The sequence below is a fragment of the Typopeltis vanoorti genome, chromosome 7 (assembly GCF_054136105.1).
Source record: "Typopeltis vanoorti isolate ZY-2024b chromosome 7, IOZ_Tvanoo_1.0, whole genome shotgun sequence".
Lineage (NCBI taxonomy): Eukaryota > Metazoa > Arthropoda > Arachnida > Uropygi > Thelyphonidae > Typopeltis > Typopeltis vanoorti.
Window position 1 is genome coordinate 28,101,071 of NC_143555.1, and position 27,023 is coordinate 28,128,093.

At 34.6% G+C, this 27,023-nt stretch overlaps 1 protein-coding gene across 1 annotated transcript in view; it reads right to left on the bottom strand.

Annotated features, from left to right (window-relative positions):
* Positions 1–27,023, bottom strand: part of blw (ATP synthase subunit alpha blw, mitochondrial) — a 193,458-nt gene that overhangs the window by 135,874 nt on the left and 30,561 nt on the right. The window contains exon 4 of the mRNA XM_090395741.1: positions 8,168–8,341. Coding sequence (XP_090251867.1) covers positions 8,168–8,341 — 174 coding nt within the window. The remainder of the gene's footprint in view (positions 1–8,167; positions 8,342–27,023) is intronic.

A 27,023-nucleotide genomic window follows, 5' to 3' on the forward strand; every position in this document is an offset into this window, starting at 1 on the left:
ATTCACAGAGTAAATTGAATAATTGTTGTAATAGATATGGTATGAAGGTCAGCAATAAAAAGATGAAGACAATGAAAATAGGCAGAATCATTGAAAATGTCAACTGTGTTGTGAATGGAGAACCTGTGGAACAGGTAAAACATTTCAGCTACTTAGGCAAGATTTTTAGTGAAGATGGTAAATTAAATATAGAAATAGACAATAGAATCAACAAAGCTGATATGGTAGGAAATCAATTGAATAAATTCATATGGAATAAGAGAGAAATTAGTCAGAACACTAAATTAGCTGTATACAAGACTGTTCAAACCAGTTTTAACTTATAGATCTAAGAGCTGTGTCAGAAGTAAAACACTTGACCAAAGACTAGAGACCTCAGATATGAGAGTCCTGATAAAGATTAGAGGCATGAACAGATGGCATCAATGGCAATATCATATTAAAAACGAGGATATTAGGAAAGACTTGGCGTTATCAGCATCCAGGAATGCATTAACAGAGCTAATCTAAGGTGGTATTGGTCACTTAAACAGAATGGGCAAGGAAAGATTAGCAAAACAGGTGTTCTCTGCCAGGTTGGCAGGAAAACGACACAGAGGAAGACGAGGATATAGGTGGATTGATACTGTACAACGTGCCTTAGACGATAGAAATATAAGATCTGATAATGTTGGAGTCTTGACAAGTAACAGACTGATTTGGAGGAAAATTGTAGATAGGAAGTTAGTAATGATGTAAATTTTTTATGTAGTACTTTCATATCTTGTACACCCCTTGAGGGTGCATGGCAGGAATTTGATGATGATAAAGAAGGGAAATAAAACTGAATGAAGAATTACAGAGGTATTTATCTACTAAGTGTTTCTGGTAAGATATATGCAAGTATACTTTAGAAATGGTTGAGAAAGATTGTGGAAGAGAGCTTGGTAAAGAAGAAGCTGGATTCAGGCCAAATAGAGGCTGTTAGGATCAGATTTTCACTTTACAACATAGTTGAGAAATCATGGGAATATAACAATGATCTGTATTTAAGTTTTGTAGATCTGGAAAAGGGATATGACAAGGTGCCAAGAGAGAGAAGCTATGGTGTCAATGGGACATTATATGAAGCAATACTTAGTCTTTGAGTTGTAAGTCAGCAGTTAGGATTGAAGTACGGGAAGATGGTTTAATGTTTAATCTGGTGTTAGACAAGGATTTACATTATCCCCTCTGTTATTCATTATCTATATGGATCACATTGTCAAGTGGTTACACCTGATAACAAAACTGGAGATATAAATCTCAGCTCTTTACTTTATGCAGATGATGATGTACTTCTAAAGAAATCTGATACAAGTCTGAAAGATTCCCCTAAGATCTGATAATGTTGGAGTCTTTACAGGTAACAGATTGATCTGGAGGAAAATTGTAGATAGGAAGTTAGTGGTGATGTAACTTTTTCATGTAGTACTATCCTATCTTGTACACCTCCTGGAGGGTACGTCAGAAATTTGATGATAATGATTGTCACTACATATAGTACACACTGTAATTATGCCCATACCACATTTAGGGGTACAATAAATCTACTTTGTTTTCCTATATTTGCAGATGCCTGTTGAGGAGGGAAAATTTGTAATTACAAAGGGCTTAGCTCCTCCCTATGAATAAAAATTAACCCTACATTTTATTCCATATACAATGTGGCTTTAAAAAATTTCCCAATTTCAGTTCTGAGATGTTATTTTAAAATGTCTGATATTAACTGGCTATGTTTATGTTTTTATTATGTATTAAAAATGTAGTTTTGGGAAGTTGTTTTAGTTTAGTGTACACACACCTAAATGTTTTTCATTTCTCCTCGATATAAAGGGTTGACCCCCCCCCAGAGATAGTTCAATACCAAGGCAACCTGCCACAAAGGTGGGATAAGCTGCGAGCGCTTTGCTGCCTTCCGAAAGTCAGTTTTTATGTTGGGAAGTGACAATTATCAGATATTAAACTGATGTTCAGAAGACTGAAATGCTTGGGATTTGCTCCGCCTTTTGCTGAAATTTGCCTGGTATCGTTCAATCTTAGTTCCCCTCAAGGTATCAAGTGTGTGCTGAGTCAAGACGTAAAATTTTTTTTTTATTGTGGGTTGCAGTCAAAAAAAGTTTTGAAAAACACTGGCCTAGAATAAATGTTTCAAAGCATTTTATTACTTCATAAATTCAATATTATTTCCAAAATCTATCAATGACTTTTTGTTTACTTTTACATAAAACAGCTTTCCTGCCTTTCTTCATACACTAAGAACACTGATTTCTAACTAGGACCTTTTTTTTATGACTTCTTTTCATAGATTATTTCTTTAACTTCTTTGTTTTCCCAGTGTTATTTTTGAATCTTTGTATATTAGTTTCCCATCTTCACAAAATACTTCCCCTGAATATTTTCTTCAGATTTTGTCTGAAGAAAACAGTCTTCAGACAAATGTTTGTCTGAAGACAGCTCAGTTTTAAAAACTTAACTTTTTTAAATCTCAAAAGTTTTAAACTAGTTTAAATCTTTAAATTTCTCATTTACACTTCTTTTTTTTTTACCCACAATATCCTGTACATTTAAGAATACATTTCACACCTGAGAGCAGAAATGTTCATTATTAATGACTAATGACCTGCTAGATCACTGTCCACAACAGTAATTTAGTAGATACGTACCATTAATTAGACATGTTCTTTTCTTCAAAATTTTCCCAAAACTTTTGTCTAGGATCAATTTCTTACTTTGCACTATGGGTCTCCAAACAAGAGCAAGCTTTTCTTTTGTTAGCTGCTCTTTCCTACTTGCAGAATTTTTCAATTTCCCAAAATTTGGTTTGAAGTTGTTGGCTCCCATTTAAGAAATTTGTTTAGTACTGAATGCAGCTTTTTCTCATCTCTGGCATCTGAATAAATTTAAGAGCATATTGTAGATTTAGTAAGATCAACTTTGTTGACAAAGTTTCTCCAATTCTCCACTTTTCCATTAATGTTGCTTATCTACCTTCAATTCTGTTGAGGTAATGCTCACTTTCCCCTGACAAAACAGCAGGTATTTTCTAATACCTGCTGTTTTTGCAAATAAAAAGTCGGGCATCATACCTGATGTGATAACTGATTATGTTTTACCAGAGCATCAATAGCTCAGTCAGTATAGACTAAGCCCTGGGTTCAATTCCGTCCATGATGTGAGGAACCTTTATCTGGTCTCTTTCGACTAAAGGCAAGTAGGTTGATCATTTTTTAAACAAAGAAACTGGTTTTTTTTAGAACAGACAAACCAAGTGAATATACTCGGATCTACAGTTATAAAATACACAATCCCTCATCAGGAGGGCTAAGGGACAGGGTACGAAAGGGGGGGGGGTCCCATATAAAATAAATATGGTCCTACCATCACAATGTGTGCACAAATAGTTTCAGCCAACATAGAAATCAAGGTGGCATTTAGTCAACCAATTGGTATCTATCCTTGTTCATTCAGCATCCAAATGAATACGAGTAATGGGGAAATTAATGGAAGATGAGCTGGTCAATGGATTAATATCTCCAATCAGTTCCACTTTCCTTTAGGTTATGTGGAGGTCTATGCCTACTTACCTAGTTCTAATCTTTAAGTGATTCCTAAATCTCAAGAAATATCTTACTTGCACAAATCTTACTGCAAAAGCTATCATTTCACAAATCTTGAATGTAACTTAAGTTTTATTCCATATACAATGTGGCTTTAAAAAATTTCCCCCTCACCTCCCCCAAAGTATTAGAAAGTGTTGAAGAAGTCTGTCTAGATGTATAAGAGTTCACCTCTTGTAGCATTTACAGATTTTATTCTTAAATTAGTATTTGCCACTTCACAAGTCTTTTTGATTTCAAACAGCTGATTATAGCTATCTGAAATCAAAGCATTTTTTTCTATGTAGGTGCTTAACACACTTGATAAAAACAAATGCTCCAATGGAAAATTAATGTAATGTACTGAACTTAAGTAGCTGACTGAAGCAGTGCAGGGACATTTCATGTAAACTTCAGTCAAAAATCAGGCATTTTCTTATCAAACATGTCTGTGAATCAAGTATTCATCAGTGAAGTTTTAAAAAACTGGCACACTCTGTAAACAAAAACTTCTACTTTGTTCATCCCCTCTTGATGGCTGATCCTAATGAAAACTTTCACTTCCTTTATATTGCTATTCAAGCCCTACTAAACCGAACAAGCTGATACAATTGCTAAAAAAAAAAACACTGGTTATGAAGTAATGTTTTCATCATCACCACCACAAATTCCTGATATATACCCACAAAGGGTGTACAGGATATGATAGTACTACATGAAAAATTTACATCATTACTAACATCCTATCTCCAATTTTCCTCCAAATCAGTCTGTTAAAGTCAAGACTCCAGTATTATCAGGTCTTATATTTCTGTCTTCTAAGGCACTTTTTACTGTATCAATCCACCTATATCTTGGTCTTCCCCCTGGGTCTTTTTCCAGCCAACCTGGCAGAGAACACTTGTTTTGCTAATTTTTCCTCTCCCATTTTGTTTAAGTGACCATACCACCTGACATTAGCTCTGCTAACACATTCCTGGTTGCTGACAATGTCAAGTTCTTTCCTAATATCCTCGTTTTAAATATGATATTGTCATTGGTGCCATCTGTTCATGCCCCTAATCTTTCTCAGGACTATCATATATGCTGTTTCTAGTGTTTTTCTTCTGACCCAGCTCTCAGATCCACAAGTTAAAATTGGTTTGAACACTATATTGTATACAACTAATTTAGTGTTTTGATTAATTTCTATCTTATTCTACAGAATATTTATTCAATTTACTTCCTACCATACCAGCTTTATTGATTCTGTTGTCTATTTCCATAATTTATATTATGGAAATAGACAACAGAATAATTTTAATTTACCATCTTCACTAAAAATCTTGCCTAAGTAGCTGAAATGTTTTACTTGTTCTATAGGTTCTCCATTCATAATGCAGTTGATATTTTCAATGCTTCTGCCTATTTTCATTGTCTTTGACTTGTTACTGCTGACCTTCATACCATTTCTATTACAACAGTTATTCAATTTAGTCAGGGAATCTTGCAGACTTGTAATGGATTTATTTAGAAGTATAACATCATCCACATAAAGCAAAGAGCTGAGATTAACATCTCCAATTTTGATGTCAGGTTTAATACCACCTTCCTTCATAATGTGATACATATAGATAATGAATAACAGAGGGGACAATGTACATCCTTGTCTCACACCAGATTTAATATCAATCATCTTCTCGCACTTCCTTCAATTCTAAATACTGACTTACAACTCAAATAAAGACTAAGTATTGCTTGATATAATGTCCCACTGACACTTCTCTCTTGGCACCTTGTCTTTTGCCTTTTCCAGATTGACAAAACTTAAATACAGATCTTTGTTATATTCCCATGATTTCTCAACTATTTGTCGTAAAGTGAAAATATGATCCTGACAGCCTCTATTTGGCCTGAATCCAGCTTGTTCTTCAACAAGCTTCTCTTCCACAATCCTTCTCAACTGTTTCTCAAGTATACTTACATATATCTTACCAGGAACACTCAGTAAAGAAATACCTATGTAATTCTCACATTCAGTTTTATTTCCCTTTTTATATATGGGTACTATGAGAACTCTGCTCCAATTATCTGAAATTCGTCCCTCTGTCCAGGCCTTCTGAACTATGAGTGCAGCCACTAAGATTTTTATACCTCCATACTTGAGCATTTCTGATCTAATATCATCTACTCCTGCTGTCTTTTCACATTTCAGGCTTTTGATGGATTTTTCTACTTCAAGTATGGATATGTATTACTGATTGCATGCCTATTGAGTGTTTTTTTTTACCAATGTGCTATCACTGCTCGTTTCATTTAGCAAGTTCTCGAAGTAATTACTCCATACTTCAAGGATATCTTTTTTTTTTCCCTGTTTTCATGTCACCTTTATCATCTCTAACCCCTTTTACAACACTCTTTCCTCCATTCTTAAGCTTCTTCAACAATCTTCAGAATATCTTGCCACCTTCTTGATATTTATTTTTTATGTTCTTACCAAAATGTTCCCATGCTTTGGTTTGGCTAGTTTTACATAGTGTTTAGCTTTCTTACATTGGTCACTGTATTCTCTAAGAGCAGAAGCTGACTTATTTGCAAGGAACTTTTGATATGCTTTCATCTTTTCTTTCACTTCCTGTGTCCACTATGGACTTCTGATTTTTCTCTCCTTGCAGACAACCTCACCACATGCCTCTTTGGCTGAATCGGTGTTTTCTTCAGGGCTTGCCACTGAATCTCCAAGGTTTGGTTCCTGTTCTCAAACTCTTTCATTTTTTCTTCAATAATCTTTGTGTATTTTAGTCTAGATATCACATCTGAGAACTGCTCAACTTTTATTCACTTTAAAATTTTCTTACATGTCATTCTTTTCAATATGAAATTCAATTTTATCCTGCTCAAGACTAAATAGTGATCACTTCCGATTTCAAATCCTCTGTACTCTCTGGTGTCCTGCACCAGGGAGAAAGCATCACTATCAACAATAACATTGTCAATGAGACTTTTCTTATTCCTTGCCTCTTCTCTCCATGTGAATTTGTGCACATTTTTATGTTGGAACATTGTATTAGTAATAACCAGTCCATGTCCCGAGCAGAAATCCAACAGATATTTGTTTTTATTATTAGATTTGCAATTTTCTCCAAATTTTCCCAATATATTTTTGCATGTCTGACAAACATTTCCTACTCTACTATTTAGATCCCGAACAAAGACTAACTTTTCCTTTTTCATTGTGTCAGTTGCTTTCTCTAAAGTCTCAAAAAATTCCTCAGAAGGTTCTACCTTAGTAGAACTTTCTGTGGGACCATAGGCACAAATAAGTCTCATTGTCCAGTTCCCCATTCTCATATTTGCCCACATGACTACTTGAGACTGCCTACCATTCAAGAAGATTAGTCTTGATTAGCCAAGATTAGTAATGCTTTCATTACAACAAAAAAACTTTTTATAATTAACATTAATACACTGATCATGCATGAAAATCATCTTATTGTAAGTGGCTCATTTAAATCACAATTTGAATGACTTGAATGTATTTTCAAATCAGTTTATCCACTCACTGAATGTTAATTATACAATAAGTACCTCTTAATCTCTTTGAAAAAGACATTTAGTTAGGTGTATGATGATACAACGGCCATGAGTCCATTTTTACAGGGAATTACGGCACCATCTCAATTCCCCCTCCAAATTCTATCTGGGCTTGGGACCAGCATAGCTGATGAAACAGGCCTATGGGTGGGTCTTAAATATTCTTGACTGTAATCAGTGTGTTCACAGACTGGTTTGCCTGCTTGCAGGATGAAAAACCCTAGATAAACTGGGGGAAAAAACCCTGCTGTCCACACCCAAGACTGGCTAGCTTAGCTGAGTGAGGTGAGTGAGGAAAATCCTTAAGCTCCTCGTGTCATTGACAGGAATCGAACCTAGGACACTCCTTCCCCAGGCATATGGTTGCAAAGCGCACAGCCGCTAGGCTAACCGCATGGACAAAGACAGTGCAATCTATATAATCAATTGCAAAATATAAAGTAAAATCCAGTCTTCTAATGTCTTATTCCTAAACAGTAGTCAGAGAAGCTCTTTTTGAAGATTCAGTGGGCATCTGGCCTCTATTCTTTAGTCAATGATAGTGAGTATAAGCTATTAGTGAACCAATATTCTCAGAAAACAGATTATAAGAGAAAAATGCTACCATTCCATGGGTCTAAACAGGTATGCATTATCCCTGAATTTAGTCAGTGGTCAAAGAAAGTCCTACAAAAAAAAAAAAGTCCCTCTAGTCAATGACTGAAATCAAACCTAAAATGGTAACTTTTTTTTTTTTTTTTTTTTTTTTTTTTTGAGTAGTCTAACACTATGGAAGCAAACATTTTCACAGAGCTACACATTTTAAATCACGGAAAATAACATGTTTTACAGGAGCCTCTGGAGCTCAGTCAGCATAGACTAAGCCATTTGGTTGGAAAGACCTGTGTCTAATCTATCAAAAGTGTTAATGGAACCTAAATTATCCATCTAAATACTGAATCTAACCTATTACAGTAATATCAAACATTAAATATTACCTTGCCATCAATAGGATTACCTAGGGCATCTACTACTCTTCCGAGAATTTCAGGACCCACAGGTACATCTACAATAGCTCCAGTTCTTTTCACAATGTCTCCTTCCTTTATTAGCTTGTCATTACCAAATACTACAATACCAACATTATCTGGTTCAAGGTTTAAAGCCATACCCTGAAAGAATAACCAAAATAAAAACTTTAATTATTGACAACATATTTGGTTATGTTTAATAAAGTCTAATTTAATTAGAGCAATAAGGAAAGATATAAGAAATGCATGTACTGGTTTATATATTTTATGGAAATAAAATAATGAGCTCTGTTCAATCTATGTTGACAGATGTTTTGTATGGATTTTATTTCATTAAAAAGCTTCTTTAAAATGTTTTATAGACCCAAGTCATGGGTAATAATGCTAATACAGAAACTTGGTTTTGTTTATGGCTTTAATATTTTCAATATCTGTTCCATTGATTTGAAAATTATTTTAACTAGTTTATTTCACTTTGCAATGCTTGGCCAAAAAATCAATTTGATTTTTTGGCCAAGTTTTTGTGAAGAGTGGTGGTAAGCATTAGCATGATGTACTGGACAGTATGAAATGGGAAAGGGAGAGTTTCAAGGCAAAAAATTTGTCAACTGTACAAACTTAACCAAATTACCTTTAGCTGAATAATCTTCATCAACACTATCACAATGGAGACAGCAGTTCATTCAAATTAACTACTGATACTGCTTTGATGAGAATTTTGCAACCAAATAAATTATAATAACAACAGGACTAACATTGACATACTAAGTTTGTTTTTTTCCCACCAGAGTTTAGACCAGTACTTTTAACAATTGACCAAATCAATGTAACTTTAGTACACCATGTAGATTGTAGTGCAGCTTGTTTCTTTGTATGTGTGCGCGCACTGCAGATGACCTTAATGTGAAGGTCGAAACGTCGGGTAATTATTTATATTAAACAAAACTTTGCTCTAGCAGGGTAGTTGTTTCCATAATTTTTATAATGGACAATTAGATAAACATTAAAGGCAGATCATCTGTATTTTAATAAGTTGCTTGTCTGCCTTGGCAAAAGTTATTTCAATCTTTGCTAGAAAAATGAAAGCTTAAATCATGCATAAGCCAGTCTAGAGCGGACTTTGTAGAAGTTATTCTCAATGGTTCTGTTCAAGGGAGGAATGAAGAAAATGCATGTGGAAGTTCAGCTATGATGTACAAACATGATAAAGATATCAATGGCTTTAAATATAGTTATGAATCTGAAGAAGGGGTAGAAAAATGCTTTGGGTTTGGACCTTTTCAGTATGTCTAGAGAAGGAAAAGAGAAAGTTCTACAATGAAGCCAAACAAATTGCATATCTAATTATAAGAATAGGGTAGGTGATAATTTGTTATGTCTATACACAAATGCCAGGAAGAGTTTGAGTTTGTTGCTTTATTGACTACGTTGTGGCCTAAGATTGCTGTCATTAGTGAAATTTGGCTATTAGAATCAGATGTTGTAACTGGGATCAAGTGTAAAACGTGTAGTATTTTTACTAGTGACAGTAGATAGAGGAGGGGGAGTGCTACTAATGATATCAGATTGACTTAAGTTGAGTTAGGGTAAAAAATGCAAGAAAACAAGGATGTAACAATGTCCCATGTAGTAGTGAGTTTGAGGTTATCTGGTGTGAAGTGGAGGCTAACAAAATAAAATATATGGTAGGGTGTTGCTACAGACCTGGGAGCACAATTGCAAGAGACAAAGAAATGCATCGAAAATTTAGTCCTATGAATACTAAACAATTGATCATTATGGGCGACTTTAATTATCCAAACACTGATTGGGTAGAAGAGAAATCTCATGAATGAAGAAGAATTTATTGAATTGTTGCAAAACAACTCTCAAGCAGCATGTGAAAGAAAGAACTCTAGGTCAAAGAGTGTTGGATTTGTTCATAGCATAAGAAGAAGTATTTTAAGAACTTGACTATTTTACCACCAGTTGGTGATACTGAACATGCTATGCTTTCTTGGGAAGTATCTAATTATACTGTTGTTCCCATTAGGTTACATGCTGAACTACAAAGCTGGAAATTATGATCTACTTGGTCCCATGGTATCAGTTACTGAATGGGAAACATGTCAACAATGCAAGAATCTTTAAAAAAGTGCTTAAATGAGATGGTATCAGAATGTATCCCCTAGTGTTTGAAGAATAAATACACTGGGAGTGAAATGGATGTGCAACCTTATTAAGCAAGAGATCCACAAAAAGATGTAGAAAAAATATAAGAATAAGAACAAGAGAGGTTATGAAATATAAAGCTCAGACCGTAAAAGTAACAACTATTTTGCAGATAACCAAATCGGACTAAACAGAAATTGGCTATGTAACCAAAAGATAACCCAAAAGAATTTTATCATTATGTCAGAAGCAAAAGAATGAATGTGGAAGACTAACATTATTAAATGCAGATTCTATACTCCAGTGTCAGAAGCTAATGAGATTATTCAATTAATGAGTGCTCATTTGCTACGATACATCAACCAGGTGTATGTCACATGGTGCACAGTGCTGCTGCTACATTGGATGAAGAGTTGGATGTGGATGAAAATTAGGTTGAAGAGCTGTTGTATTAATCTTATGAAGAGAAACCTCCAGGGAGTCAGACTCATCATCAGGGAGGCCATATACTACACACACAACACACACCCCTCCGCTACCATACTTACTCTTGAATTAATTCACACGCTTGCACTCAACAACATCCAATGGCAATCCATTCCAATCATGCACCATCTTATGAGAGAAAAATGTAGCCCTCACCCCCTTCTCAGCTACCTAGGATGTCCTCTTGTCCTTTCCCAACCCTTCATAAATTGAAAATATTTCATCAACTGAAATCCTGTATGACCCTTTCAGAAATTAATAATTCTAATCATATCATCCCTCTTTCTCCTGTTTGCTAATGTCTACAAATTCTAAATCTGTCTTCATAATCAGTATTCCATAATCCTGATATCATTTTTTAACACACCTTTGCACACTGTCCACTATATCAGAATCACAACAGAAACCAGGAGACAACCTGCACACAATAGTCCACGTGAGGTCTTATCAAAGACCTGGAAAGAGACAAAATGACAACCTTATCTTTAACAAGTGAACAATTGTTTCAGCATTGCAATTATCTTCTGAGTTGTATTTGCAAATCTTTACAACATTGCTCCTGAACTTCAACTTCCTATCTATTGAGGCTAGGGTACTTGGAATGTTAACTCCAAGATCCCTAGCCTCAATTTCTTCGAGCATAATCCCACCAATATAATACAACACTGGATATCCAATCACGCTAAAGTGAATGACTTTACATTTACTGACATCCACTTTCCCAGGTCCACAATTCCAGCCTATTCAAATCATTCTACAAGTAATGCACAACCACAGCATTCCTGATTACCCTACCTATCTTTGCATCATCATCAGCAAATAGCTGTATGTTGCTTGTCAAATCCTTCCCAATATCATTAATGTACAGATTGAATAACAGTTGGTCAACCACTGATCCTTGTGGTACACCACTCGTTATTACCTTAAACCTTGCATACTCAGATGCCCCATATACCACTTTTTGATCTGTCAGTCAGCCATCCTTTTATCCATGCTAATATTGTATAACCCAAACCCATTTTCTCCAATTTATGCAGTCTACCATGCTGTATTCTGTCAAAATCCTTAGAAAAATCCAAACAGTATCATCGTTTATCCATTCCCCTTGTCTAGTTAAATGGTAATAGTGTTATAAAATGTGAACAAGCTGCTAAAACATGACCTTCCCTTAGTAAACCCATATCTCTCATTGCAAAATAGAAATTCACTGTCAACCCATTTCTGAATGTGAGAACTAACCAATTTTTCCAAAATCTTCACCACCACTCCTGAGATACTAATTGGCCGATAGTTGGATAAATCAGTCTTTGCACCAACCTTGTGCAATGGAATTACTATACATTCTTTCCATTCCGGCAGAATCTTTCCTGTTCTGAGACTCATATTAAACAGCTTGGTCAAAGGAATAGCCAGTTTAGCAGTTCAGCTAAACACTCTTTTAGCACATGTGCTGATATCCCATCAGTACCCATTGCTGAATTCTTATTCAGTTTGTGCAACAGCTCTAATACCTCATCCTCATACACCTGAGTTTCATCATCCAGTGAAGAGGTAGCAGTGAGCTCAAAGTTGCATAAACTAGTTGATAACGTTTCACAAAATGGGTATTCATTAGTTGAACAACCTCTTCTGCATCTGTTATCCTCAACACCATCAACATTTAGGAGTTATTCTTTCAAATTCATTCTTTTACTTGCAGAATATCAACAGAATCCTTATGGGTTGTCTTTAGCAGCAGAAACAGTTTCATTTCATACTCAGGCTTTGCTTTCCATACAACACTTATGACTATTCTAGCCTGCTGCTTATAACTTTCGTAACAGACATCCTTATGCACATAGTGCATTTTTGGAAATTATGGAGACAACTACCGTGTTTGAATAAAAACTTTAGTTTAATATTACTAAAATTTTACAATTCAACGTTTAGACCTTTATGTCAAGGTCATCTTCTGGAGCGTACAAATATACACAAGAAACAAGCTATACTACAATCATACTGGTTCGTTAAAGACACTGACTAACCGCTACCACAATTGTTGGCCTGACCTCTGGTGAAAAAAAAAAAATTATACATCAACGCTAGAGTCCTATTATTTGTGTTGTCTACTATATACATATATTAACATCATTCCAGCCAGTTGGAGTGGAATGGTTTCTAATACTAGCGGATTGGCTAGAGTCCTGACTTATGTTGAATCTTTCATATTAGGTTGGCTAAATGTGTGCCATCCAGATCCTTGGAATTTTCATACCATCTTTATTGTTGATATTTGGGTGGTTTATCAGGATTTCGCAGGATTCTTTAAATTTTCTTTCATACCATGTTTTTGTGTGGTGTAAGGAGCAAGTGCTTTTCCAGTTGATTTGGTGTAAGGTGTTAAGTGCATGGTCTGAGAGGCCTGCTTCACCATAATGGTTATATTTAATGTGTCTAATGTGTTCTTGCGTATAGGGATTGTACGTCCTGTTTCACCAATGTACGGTAAGTTACAGGTGCAGCGGATGCAATAGACTCCAGGTTGTGCTAATGGGAGGAGAGGATCCTTCGAGGAGCTGAATATGGTTTTAAGATTAGTGGGTGGTTTAAAGGTGGCATTGAGGTTATGTTGTAGGATTCTGTTGATTTTTTCTGATAACCCTTTAACGTATGGGATGGCTATGGTTTTACTGTAATCTAGATTCGTTTTTGTTGTGGTTTTATAGAGTATTTTATTGACAGTATTTTTGTTATAGCCATTGTTTATGAATGTGTCACTAATGATTTTTAGTTCTTGTTTCAGGGCTTGCTGGTTAGAGCAAATAGTTGTGGCTCTGTTTTTAAGGGTGTTTATGACTCCATATTTTTGTGCTGGGTGGTGGTATGAATTCGCATGTATGTATTGGCCCGTGTGTGTCGGTTTTAGGTAGACCAAACGAATCTAGATTACAGTAAAACCATAGCCATCCCATACATTAAAGGGTTATCAGAAAAAATCAACAGAATCCTACAACATTATAACCTCAATGCCACCTTTAAACCACCCACTAAACTTAAAACCATATTCAGCTCCTCGAAGGATCCTCTCCTCCCATTAGCACAACCTGGAGTCTATTGCATCCGCTGCACCTGTAACTTACCGTACATTGGTGAAACAGGAGACGGACAATCCCTATACGCAAGAAAGAACACATTAGACACATTAAATATAACCATTATGGTGAAGCAGGCCTCTCAGACCATGCACTTAACACCTTACACCAAATCAACTGGAAAAGCATCTGCTCCTTACACCGCACAAAAACATGGTACGAAAGAAAATTTAAAGAATCCTGCGAAATCCTGATAAACCACCCAAATATCAACAATAAAGATGGTATGAAAATTCCAAGGATCTGGATGGCACACATTCAGCCAACCTAATATGAAAGATTCAACATAAGTCAGGACTCTAGCCAATCCGCTAGTATTAGAAACCATTCCACTCCAACTGGCTGGAATGATGTTAATATATGTATATAGTAGACAACACAAATAATAGGACTCTAGCGTTGATGTATAATTATTATTATTATTATTTTTTTTTTCCACCAGAGGTCAGGCCAACAATTGTGGTAGCGGTTAGTCAGTGTCTTTAACGAACCAGTATGATTGTAGTATAGCTTGTTTCTTGTGTATATTTGTACGCTCCAGAAGATGACCTTGACATAAAGGTCTAAACGTCGAATTGTAAAATTTTAGTAATATTAAACTAAAGTTTTTATTCAAACACGGTAGTTGTCTCCATAATTTCCAAAAATGCATTCGGATCACCGTGCAAGCCTAAAAGAAAGGATTATGCACATGGTATTCCTTCCACATCATCCTTTTCTTAAGAATCTCTTGCTTAATAAGATTACACATCCATTTGACTCCTAACTATTGATTCTTCAAACTCTTGGAACACATTCTGATACCGCATCATTTAAGTATTGTATAAATGCTTCCCATGCACTGTCCATATTCTTCCCATCCATTCCACTGAACTCTGTATACTCCTCAGTTGGTCATATTTTCCTACTTTGTAGTTCAGCATGTGACCTTTTCTGAATGGAACATTCAGAAGCTTAGTCACTTCCCAAGGGAGTAACACGTGATCAGTCACCAACTGGAGGCAGAATAGTAACATCTTTAACTGAAGCACCATCAGACACCATAATCAAATCTAACCTTCATTATCCTAGTTTCTTTTGTCAAATGCTGAATGAGGAAGTTTTCCCGCAACAGCTCAATAAATTCATTTTCATTCTTCCCATGAAATTCTACTGCTACCCAATCAATATTTGAATAATTAAATTCTCCCATTATGATTACTACTTTAGTGCTCATTTTTTCTATTTGGTGATGCATTTCTTCATCTCTACCAACTAATCCTGTAACAACACAGCACTCTGTCATTGATCTTTTAAAATTCCACCTCACACCAAATGGCTTCGAACTCAATGCCACATGAAATACTGTTAGTAGTAGTACTACAATCATAGGTCTCAACTAGCTGGATTCAAGTAATTCAATATCATTAGCAGCACGTCCTCTCCCCTCCTAAAAATACTGTACCCTTGACATTTGATACCAGTTAGTATGTCTTATTCTGATAGCCAGGTCTCACTAATGCTTACAATCTGAGGTCCCAACATATTGATTAAGGCAACAAACTCTACCTCTTGGTTTCTGATACTCCAAGCATTCTTTACAGCCATAATAATTTACCTGCATGACACAGTTGGACAACTTGCAGTCTCTATTCTTCTCTAGTGCCTTACACATGTCGACATGTTTACGCACATTTAATGGGTCTAAATTGGATGAATACAGTCAAAATCATTTTCTCCTCATCAACATTTCAATGACAAACCCTATTCCTGTCATTAACATATTTATATAAATTGCTCTCACATCCACTTTCTCACCATTCATCCCTTTATAATTTAGTTTCCCTGACTCTGTGTTGTCATCATAGCTCTCCTTAATTCATTTTTTATCATATCGAGGTAGTATGCTGATGATTTTCACTTTCTCACTCTTCACTTTCTCTCATACTGAACTCATCACTAGTTAAGTTGTTTGTGTCTACTACAATTACCATCTCGTTTACTTTTCTTTCCTGAATTGTTTGCTTTATATTCTTAATTTGCGCTCCAACTCTCATCAATAGCATGTTTTATTATAGAGTCACCATACCAAATAACATACTTTTTACATACAACATCACTTACCTGATTTCCATTACTTCTGACTTTGTGTCCGTGCTTTGTTGTATCTTATTTTGCTGCTTAATTTTCTTTTCCTCCTTATGTTAATTTAAATGCCTCTTGACCTTTTGCAATTCCCATGTTCTCTCTCTGATAATCTGCTTTAATTTTGCTATTTTTTTGGAGGTTAATTCATTTTCAATAACTCCTCCATATCTCCAGTAACCTCATTAGTGGGGCTAGCCTTCTTGTTCTCGACTGTCCAGTTCTTCTTAGCATCATTTCTTGTGTGTTTTTTGGCACCATTTTAAACTTATACTTATTATTGAAATATCTTAATAAAAATATTTTATAAAACACTAAAATACTATGATTATTTAAATATTTTGATTATAAGTATACAGATTACACTCTCTGGTTAACAGGAGAAAGAGGGATGATATGATAGAGGTGTATAAACTTTTGAATGGTTGTTATAGGATATCATCTAATGAAATTTTTCATTATACAGAAGGTGGGAAGAAGACACAGGGACATGGAAGTTAAGTTTGTTTGCAATTAAATGGGTAAGAGGCACATTTTTCTCTCACAGAGCAGGGAGTGAGTGGAATAGTTTGCCTTTAGAGGTAGTGAGTGTATCTAGCGTGAATGAATTTAAGAGAAGGTATGACTGCTGGTTTGGTGATTTATAGCCTCCCTCAATGAGTCCTAGACTCCCTGGAGGTCTAAGATAATAAAAATAACTAGCTAACTCTTACAGAAGAAATTATAGTCTTGTTTTATTCCTTTACCTAAGCAAACAATATTCAGGTGTGATATGGAGTATTTAATAATATGGTGATACACCATTTTACTACTTATATACAGAAAATGACTTCTGCAATGATATAACCTTGGTATCTTCCTGGGCCTAGCTCCCACTGATGAGACTTCAGTTAAGGTCAAAACCACTGTGAATAGTCCTTTCTTTTAGTGTTACACGGTGATCAGCATTCATTTTTGAAATTATGGATTCTAAAACCATGTTAAAAGAACTCTTTTTATTATCCTGACGTTTCGATCTTCATATCAAGATCATCATCTGGAGCATACATAAATATACAAGACAAGTTGCATTACATTTCAAACCGTAAGCTAGAGAAACAATGATTTGATCACATGCTACTCACTGGCATGACCTCTAGTGGGGGGAAAAAAAATTACATCAAGCTAATTTAATTTGTGATTACATGAATACACATTCTTGCTTACAGATGGTTTTCCTTCCAGTAACAGTGATGTCCTATTTATATTATTACAATTGTTATTTTTGATTTTTTTAAAAAATAATAAAATAAAATAATTTATAAATTACAACATGAATAAACTTTCTTATAGATTTTTTCCCCCTTAACAATGATGTCCTATTCAAATTAAACATATTTGGTCGTTTGAAAGTTAAGCATATAAAACTTACTGTTTAATACTGACCATATACAAATATTTTAACATTCTTTGCCTACCAGTTTCGCTAGCAAACTGTTTAGCTTTTTTTCAAGGCGTTGACAGAAAAGTATAAAAAATACTAGGAAATGCAAATTGAAAGGATTAAAAACATTGTAAACACTCTAGTAGCCAAGGTTGCACGTTCGCGTGACAGAGACTGAGTGTATCACGCATGCGTGTTTGTTGTAAACACGTAATGTGATTACTAGCTAGCTGTAGTTCAGATGGATTTAGAGAGAAGATGAGGTTTTTCCATGAACTCCTGGTTTCTGTTGAGGTTTCTGCCAGTTTTTAACACTACTGCGGCTTCCTTGAATAAACGATGTCTATAATCGTCGTCGTCTAAATATGGCATGGAGCTATTTTGCCACTCTATCGTGTGGTTAGACGTACAGAAATGATGTGCTAAGCCAGAAGAAATACTTCTGTTGTGGCTTACATCACCAATGTGTTCTCTCTGTCTGATCTCCAAACTCAGTGAAGTTTGTCTGATGTAATATACTCCTGGATATTTGTAGAATGGCACCTTGTCTTTTGGTGATCCTAAAAAAATGTTTGATGCTGGTGGTTGGTTTGAAGATCACTCTGATGTTGTGGGCTTTTAGTATTCTGGCTATTTGATAAGAAATTGACTTGAAGGGAATCACTACAGTAGAAATGTGCTGAGAGTTTGGTTCTCGTCTGGGGTTGTCACCGTCTAGATATTTTTTGATGATGTTCGGAGGGTATCCATTTTGTGATAATCAAACCAGCATCAAACATTTTTTAGGATCACCAAAAGACAAGGTGCCATTCTACAAATATCAAGGAGTATATTACATTCCTTGCTCCTGTGGCCTCGCCTACATCGGACAAACTTCATGGAGTTTGGAGATCAGACAGAGAGAGCACATTGGTGATGTAAACCACAACAGAAGTATTTCTTCCGGCTTAGCACATCATTTCTAGAGTGGCAAAATAGCTCCATGCCATATTTAGATGACGATTATAGACATCATTTATTCAAGGAAGCTGCAGTAGTGTTAAAAACTGCCGGAAACCTCAACAGAAACCAGAGTACCATTCTTAACAGTTCATGGAAAAACCTCATCGTCTCTCTAAATCCATCTGAACTGCAGCTAGCTAACAATCACATTATGCATTTACAACAAAACACGCATGTGTGATAATGATTAAGATCAGTAAGTCCACTCAGTCTCTGTCATGCAAATGTGCAACCTTAGCTACTAGAGTGTTTACAACATTTTTAATGTTCCTTTCAATTTGCATTTACTAGTATTTTTTATACTTTTCCGTCAACACCTTGAAAAAGCTAGACAGTTTGCTAGCGAAACTGGTAGGCAAAGAATGTTAAAATATTTGTATATGGTCAGTATTAAACAATAAGTTTTTTATGCTTAAGTGATGTCCTATTTTTCAGTATTAAAGTTATTTTAGATTTAGGATCCTGGATTTTTCTAGAGTCCTGTTTATCGTTGTTCTTAGAGAGGAAGGATTCTTTAAATTCGTTTTTCAGTGCAGATCTTCAGGGCTCTGAAGATCTGCTCCAGTGAACAGGCACTGAAAAACGAATTTAAAGTGATCAGTAATACTGGGATGAATATATGCCTTCCATATGTATGAGATTTTTAGAACATCATTATTGTTTATTGATTGATTGGGGTGGTTGATAATGATCTCACAAGTTTCCTTAAATTTGCTTTCATACCATGTTTTGGTGTGATGTAGACAACCGGTGCTTTTGCAGTCAATTCTATGTAAGGTGTTCAGAGCATGAGCAGAAAGACCAACCTCACCATAATTATTATATTTGATGTGTCGTTTATGTTCTTTTTGCCTGATCAGAATTGTGCGTCCTGTTTCTCTTATGTATGGTATGTTGCAGGTGCAGTAAATATGGTATACTCCAGGATGGGCCAGCAGAGGGAGTGGGTCTTTGGATGAGTTTGAGTAAGCTTTTTAATTTTGCAGGAGGTTTAAAGGTGGCTTTAAGGTTGTATTTTTGTAGTACTCTGTTTATTTTGTCTGATGTCCCTTTAATGTAAGGAATGGTTATAGTTTTACTGTAGTCTGGTTTGTCTTTGTGGTCTTGTAGAGAATTTTGTTAAAAGTATTTTGGCTGTATCCATTTTTTTGAAAAGTATTACTGATCACTTTAAATTCGTTTTTCAGTGCCTGTTCACTGGAGCAGATCTTCAGAGCCCTGAAGATCTGCACTGAAAAACGAATTTAAAGTGATCAGTAATACTTTTCAAAAAAAAATGGATACAGCCAAAACACTATTAACAAAATTCTCTAACTTCAATTGAAGTTCCTTAAACTTCAATTCTATATAAGTAAAAAATGGTAAAAGAGCAACAGCTCTAGGCTGAAAGGAAAGGTGCTTTGTGATCCTTAGATAATTTGCAAGATGTGATATAAGTACCTCCAGCACCTACAAATCCTTATCTGATCAAACAAGCTAACATATCAAAGAAAATAAATCTGGTATTCTATAGTAAACTCCAGATATAACAGCACTTTTGAGAATTATAGGCACCATTATATTGAGTTACAGTTCCTTTCATAAAGCAGTTGCGAAAGCGACAAGCTGGTACTAACAGTATAATTCAAATATTGACAATTCAGAAAACTTACGTAAAAGAATGAATAAGTATGTAATACACAACTATAATACAACTGCACTTAATGAAACACTTGTTAGCTTTCACTGTAAAAAAAAAGTGTGGTTTATCATGAAAGAATCATGTACACTGCATTCTTGTCAACTGTGAGTGGCAAGAAATTTCTGCAATGAAATTCCTTACTCTCACTTTTTTTTAATAATTAAAAGAACTGAGTCTTCACAGTTCTAAATACCAAAAATAATTAAACAAATTCAAAATATAAATAACTAAAAGAAAATATATAATATGCAAGAATTACCTTCTAATATTTCATTCCTTCTGAGACTTGAAAAATTAAATAGAATTAGGTTTAAATGAAGATAGCTGCTTAAACAAAAAGAAAATTTTAAGCTACTCTTAAAATTTTCTGAAGAATTGCATCTAAAGTGGAAGAATTTCTTGTAGAAGATCAGTTTGGTTTCAGAAAGGGTAGGGGAACAAGAGATGCAATTGGACTGTTAAGAATAGTAAGTGAAAGAAGTCTGGAAGTGAATAAAGAAGTTAATATCTGTTACATAGATTTTGAAAAAGCTTTTGACTTTGTAAAATGGAATAAGATGGTGGAAGTAAATGGAAAAGATTGGTATAGATTGGAAAGACAGAAGGCTAATTATTTCACTATATGTGGGACAAACTACAATGGTGAGAAACATATATGGTACAACAGAACCAGGTATCATTGGACGAGGAGTAAGACAAGGCTGTGCTCTGTCACCAATGTTGTTTAACATGTATTCTGAAGCAATGTTAAACACTGGAGAATTCGGAAGAAGGAATAAAGATTGGAGGTAGACAGATAATTGCAATAAGATGCACAGATGACAAGGCATTACTGTCAAATACTGAAACAGGACTACATCTGTTGAACAGATAACTGGAATCATGTATCAATTATGGAATGAAAATTAACATCAGAAAAAACAAAGGTAATGAAAATAGCAAGGAAAGAGGCAAATATAATAATCAGAATAAATGGGGAAAAATTGAATCAAGTAAAGACATTTAAATATCTAGGACAGTGGTTCTCAAAGGGTGCACCCTAGAAGATTTCCGGGTGCACCCTGTGGTATTCCAGACAGAGAAATGTGTGTCCAGGTATAAAAATAAATATAGTTACTCTATTATAACTTTTCATTACGGATATACCGCTCTTTTTGTCAACACATCATTATTATGTTAATTAACAGTGGTTTTTCTTGTTGTGTATATTACTTATTTTAAAAATATTGGAAGTGGATGTTATGTGCATATTACTTATTTTCAGATAAATACACCCAAATAAAATGGATAGATTTTCAAAAAAGAAGCATGATATTGAAGAATCAGATTCTGGAAGTGAGCAAAAGTTAAGTGCAAGTAAGAAAGCAAAATATCGCAACCTACTCGCAAATATAATGAAAGTTACTTAAGCTTTGGTTTCACTTGGACCAGAAGTGAAGATCATCCTTTGCCAATATGTTTAGTACAGTGGTATCTCGCCAATCCGAACCTCTTTAGTCAGAACCCTCCAGTAATCCGAACTGCTTTTAAATGTAATTTCCCAAAATTATGACTTTACCAAATCAATAAAAAATATAAATTTGAAGGATGTAGCATTCTCAGTTGCTGCTGCTTGGGAAGCCATCGAACCTGAAGCAATTCGAGGGTTATGGAAAAAACTGTAGCCTTCTAGAATTTACCAAGATTACCACGGTGATACACAAAAAGAAGAAATTCAAAACTTGCATAATTTGATTAAAAATATAAATCCAGATGTTGAAATTTCACAAACAGATGTTACGGAATGGATTACAGGTCGAACCGAAAGTGAATTCAAAATCAAATCAGATGCTGAAATTATAAATATGACGCTACAGGATGAATTAGAAGATGATAAAGAACTCTAAGAAAAAAAAGTAAAACATGAAGAGGCGATTGACAGTTTTAATATGTGTATAGATTGGGGTAAGCAGAATGATGCGCCATTCCACAAAATGTTATTGCTAATGCTGCTCTGTGAAGAAGCATTCGGAAAAAAGTTTAATTTCCAAGAAGCAAAAGAAAATCAGTGACTTTTTTTACAAAGAAATAAAAAAACTTTTGTGTTATTTTGTGAAACTTTTTTTGTGTGTGTTGTGAACAAGAAAGTGATTTTTTTTATTTTTTTATTTTATTTTATTTTTTTTTTTTAAATGCAAATGAAGTTATGTACTGAACTATGCAATTTTATTAAATCAGCATCCTCAACAATACAGGTACATACAAACTAAATTTTTTACTAAAATAAACTTGTGTATTGTAATAATTTTTAAGTTTTACATTACCGTACAGTAGTTTTTTTTCTATCAGTTACTTTATTTATTTACAGAATTAAATTGACGTACCATTAGAATCTGATTATTTTCATCTTAAACACTAGTTATTGTTGTCTCTTGGGGAAAAATTCGCTAATCCGAACGAGCACGGTTTTTATTAGTTCAGATTAGCGAGATACCACTATATGTGGATGTAAAATGGCAAATGAATCATTGCTTCCTAGTAAATTGAGTAAACATTTTAAAACTATACACTCTAATTTACAAGATAAATCTGCAAGTTTTTTCAAGAGATTGTCTGAACAGCAAATAAAAGTGGCAAATTCTTTTAAAAGTATAATGACTATTTCTGATAAAGCTCAAATCGCTTCTTATCAAGTCTCAGAACTGATAGCAAAAAATATGAAGGATCATTCTTTAGGTGAGTCACTTATTTTGCCTGCATGCAAAAAAAAATGGTCATGACAATGCTAGGAAATGAAGCAGCAATGAAAATAAGCAAGATTCCTCTGATACAACGATATAGTTCACAGGCGTATTATAGAAATGTCTTCTGATATCAAGAAAAATGTATGCAGTAATAAACTTCAGTATTCAAATTTTGCATTGCAAGTTGATGAGTCAACAGACATTACCAACAAGGCGCAACTCTTAGCATTCGTCCGTTTTATTAATGAAGATCAAATAGTAAATCAGTTTCTTTTTTTGCAAACAATTAAGTGTGTCTACAACAGGTGAGGACGTTTTTAACATTTTGAATAACTATCTTGATAAATGGCAGTTAACATGGAAGTCGTGTGTAGGCATTTGTACAGATAGAGCCCCTTCCATGGTAGGCTGTGTTAAGGGCCTTACATCTTTTGTAAGAAAACAAAATGAGAATGTTATCGTAACTCACTGCTTTCTTCATAGGGAGGCCTTGATGGCAAAAACATTGGGAGAAAAATTAAGAGAAGTTTTAGATCAAGTTGTTCAGATGGTAAACTTTATTAAAACAAGACCTGTCAAATTGCGTTTATTTGAAAAGCTTTGTATAGATATGGATTCACAACACAGACAGCTGTTTTTACACACTGAGGTGAGGTGGCTGTCAAGGGGGGGGAGTACTTACCTGTGTACATGAGCTATGACAAGAACTTCTTGCGTTTTTTGAAGAGATGAAACAATTACATTTTTGTAACCTCCTTCGGTGCAAATTTTAGATTGCCAGGTTACAGTATTTGGCAGATATATTTCAGCAGCTCAATATTTTGAATACTAGCATGCAAGGGAAAGAAGAAAATATTCTCACATCCACTGACAAAATGAAAGCATTTCAGAGAAAACTACAGATTTGGAAAAGAAAAGCTGTTGAAGGTAATTTGGAAATGTTTCCATTGGTAAGTAACACTTGCATAAATGAAACACTTCCGATAATAGTTGAACATTTAACAAGATTAGAAGAAAAATTGAGTTCTTATTTTCCATCACTTAACACTGAACAATATGATTAGATTAGAAACCCATTTATGGAAACTTCAAGTTATTTTGGTTTAACATTAACAAAAGAATAAGAATTGGCAGCTATATCCACTGATCGTGGATTGATGATTAAACATAAGAAATTGTCTCTTGAAGCCTTTTGGATTTCTATAAAAGAAAAATATGTGTCAATAACTAAAAAAACTTTGAAAATTTTACTACAATTTTCAACATCATATTTATGTGAATTAGGATTTTCTACCCTCACCACAATTAAGTGTAAAAAGAGAGGAACTCTTCAATGTATTGATGAGGAAATGAGAGTTTGCTTTTCAAATATATGCCCAAACATTGATGCAATCGCTACGACACATCAGGCTCATGTTTCTCATAAACACAAGAATGAATAAACTTACGGTATGCTTAAGGTATGTTTCATGTTTTTTTTTATCGCATTATTTTTTTTCTGTAATATTTGACTTAATTATCATAACATCTTTCTCAGAAATTTGTATATAGTGCACCTACAATTATTTGTAGGATTTTTAAATGTGCCCCGACTTCAAAAAGTTTGAGAGCCACTGATCTAGGAAGTGTTATTAGCAGTGATGGAAGATGTAAAAGTGACATAAAAGCAAGAAATAGCGATGGGAAGAGATGCCTTTAATAGAAAATGGAATTTATTCAGAAGTAAAATGGATAGAAACCTAAAGAAAAGACTAATAAAATGTTATGTGTGGAGTGTTGCCCTCTATGCAGCTCAAACTTGGACATTGAAGAAAGAAGAAATTAAGATTTTGGAAAGCTTTGAGATGTGGATTTGGAGAAGGATGGAAAAAATCAAATGGACAGATAAAATAACTAAAGAAGAGGTCTTAAAAAGAGTAGAAGAAGAAAGAAGTATGTTAAGGAGGATAAAAAGAAGCAAGGGAAACTGGATTGGACATATTCTGAGAGGGAATGGAATCATTAGAGATGCCATCAAAGGAAAAATGGACAGAAAAAGACCCAGAGGAAGAGTAAGGAAAACAATGCTAGATGACATGCTGAATGGAGACAGGTACACAACATTGAAAGTGAAGGCTCAGAACAGAAGAGAGTTGGAAAGAAAGTTTCTGCTACTAAAAGAAGAACCTGCTCAACTGCAGAATACTCAAGAAGAGAAAAAGTTATGTTACAACTTGCATTAATCAGGTATAAACAATTTGCATGTGACTGGCTGGTGCATCTAAGGAAAAGAAAAGACCTGAATAAAAACAGTTGTTACAGAAAAATATCCAATTTACAGCTTCAGTATTATGGATGGTGCAATAAATAATTGATATAGGATGACAAGTAATTTATTCCCTTAACTCTACTTATGTGTGCATTTATTACAGTATAGTATAGTTTCACAAATATCCCCCTTTAACCACACCACACTGGTATATGCAAAACAAAGTTTACTGCAGTTGCAAATGTAAAAGATACCCTAATTAACTATTTTGAAAATAATAGGAATGAAATTTTTTTTTCAGAATTTTCAGTGATGTAAAATCTCTCATGATATGTAACTTACCATGTTCACTTTTATATTTTTCATAGGAGACTGGATATCAGTACAATGTCAAATTTTGTCTCAAATAATCTTATATTTGTAATAAATTAACCACGAGCCTTTGTTAAAATAATGTGGCATATAATGTCATCATGTAACACTGCTAACTCATGTCTAATTATTAAGTCTAATTCTAAGAATACCAAAGAATTGTCACATACAGTAATTTCAAAAGGCACATGACGTATGACATCATGAGGGTCAGATGTCAATATGTGACAATATATGGAAGTTTCAAGACACGTGCACAATGGAGGTCTGAGTCTATATAAGGCAAGACGTCGAGAAAGACTTTGTCTTAGGGTTCTCAACCTTCTCTTACCCAGTTCCGCCACCATGTGAGATCAGTTGTCGGAAATCGAAAGAGAAGAACCCAAGATAAGAATGGAATGAAAATATCGCATTGACAGTAATATTGCAATAATATATAAAGTGACTGCAAGTACAAACAAAAAAATGACTGATAATGTGAATACACATTCTCAAAGTAATGTTTTATTAAAACTGGTGAGATCTTTCTGAGCAATAAATACAAAATGTTATATTCGGCAATGACAATCAAGGAAAAGAAGGAGTAGCCATAGTATTCAACATTAAATACGAGGCTAATCTTCTTGAATGGCAGGCATTCTCAACTAGAGTGATGTGGGCAAATATCAGAATGGAGGAACTAGACAATGAGAGTTATTTGTGCCTATGGTCCCAAAGAAGGTTCTACTAAGGTAGAAGCGGAGGAATTTTTTGAGACTTTAGAAACAGCAACTGACACAATGAAAAAGAAAAAGTTCATCCTTGTTGGGGAACTAAACAGCAGAGTAAGAAATGATTGTCAGACATACAAAAATATTTTTGGAAAATTTGGAGAAAAGAGCAAAGCTAATAATAATGGCAAATACCTGTTGGATTTCTGATCAGGACATGGACTGGTTATTACTAACACAATGTTCCAACATAAAAATGTGCACAAATTCACATGGAGAGAAGAGGCAAGGAATAAGAAAAGTATCATTGACTATGTTATTGTTGACAGTGATGTTTTCTCTCTGGTGCAGGACACCAGAATGTAAAGAGGATTAGAAATTCGAAATGATCTCCATTTAGTCTTGAGCAGGATAAAATTGAATTTCATATTGAAGAGAACATGTAAGAAAGTTTTAAAGTGAATAAAAGTTGAGCAGTTCTCAGATGTGAACTGTAGACTAAAATACACAAAGATAATTGAAGAAAAAATGAAAGTTTCAGAACAGGAACCAAACCTTGGAGATTCAGTGGCAAGCCTTGACGAAAACACTGCTTCAGCTAGAGAGGAGTCTGCAAGGATAGAAAAATCAGAACTCCATGGTGGACACAGGAAGTTAAACAGGCAGTGAAGGAAAAGAAGAAACATATCAAAAAATCCTGAGAAATAAGTCAGCTTGTGCTCTTAGAAAATACAGAGAAAATGTAAGAAAGCTAAAACACTGTAAAACTAGC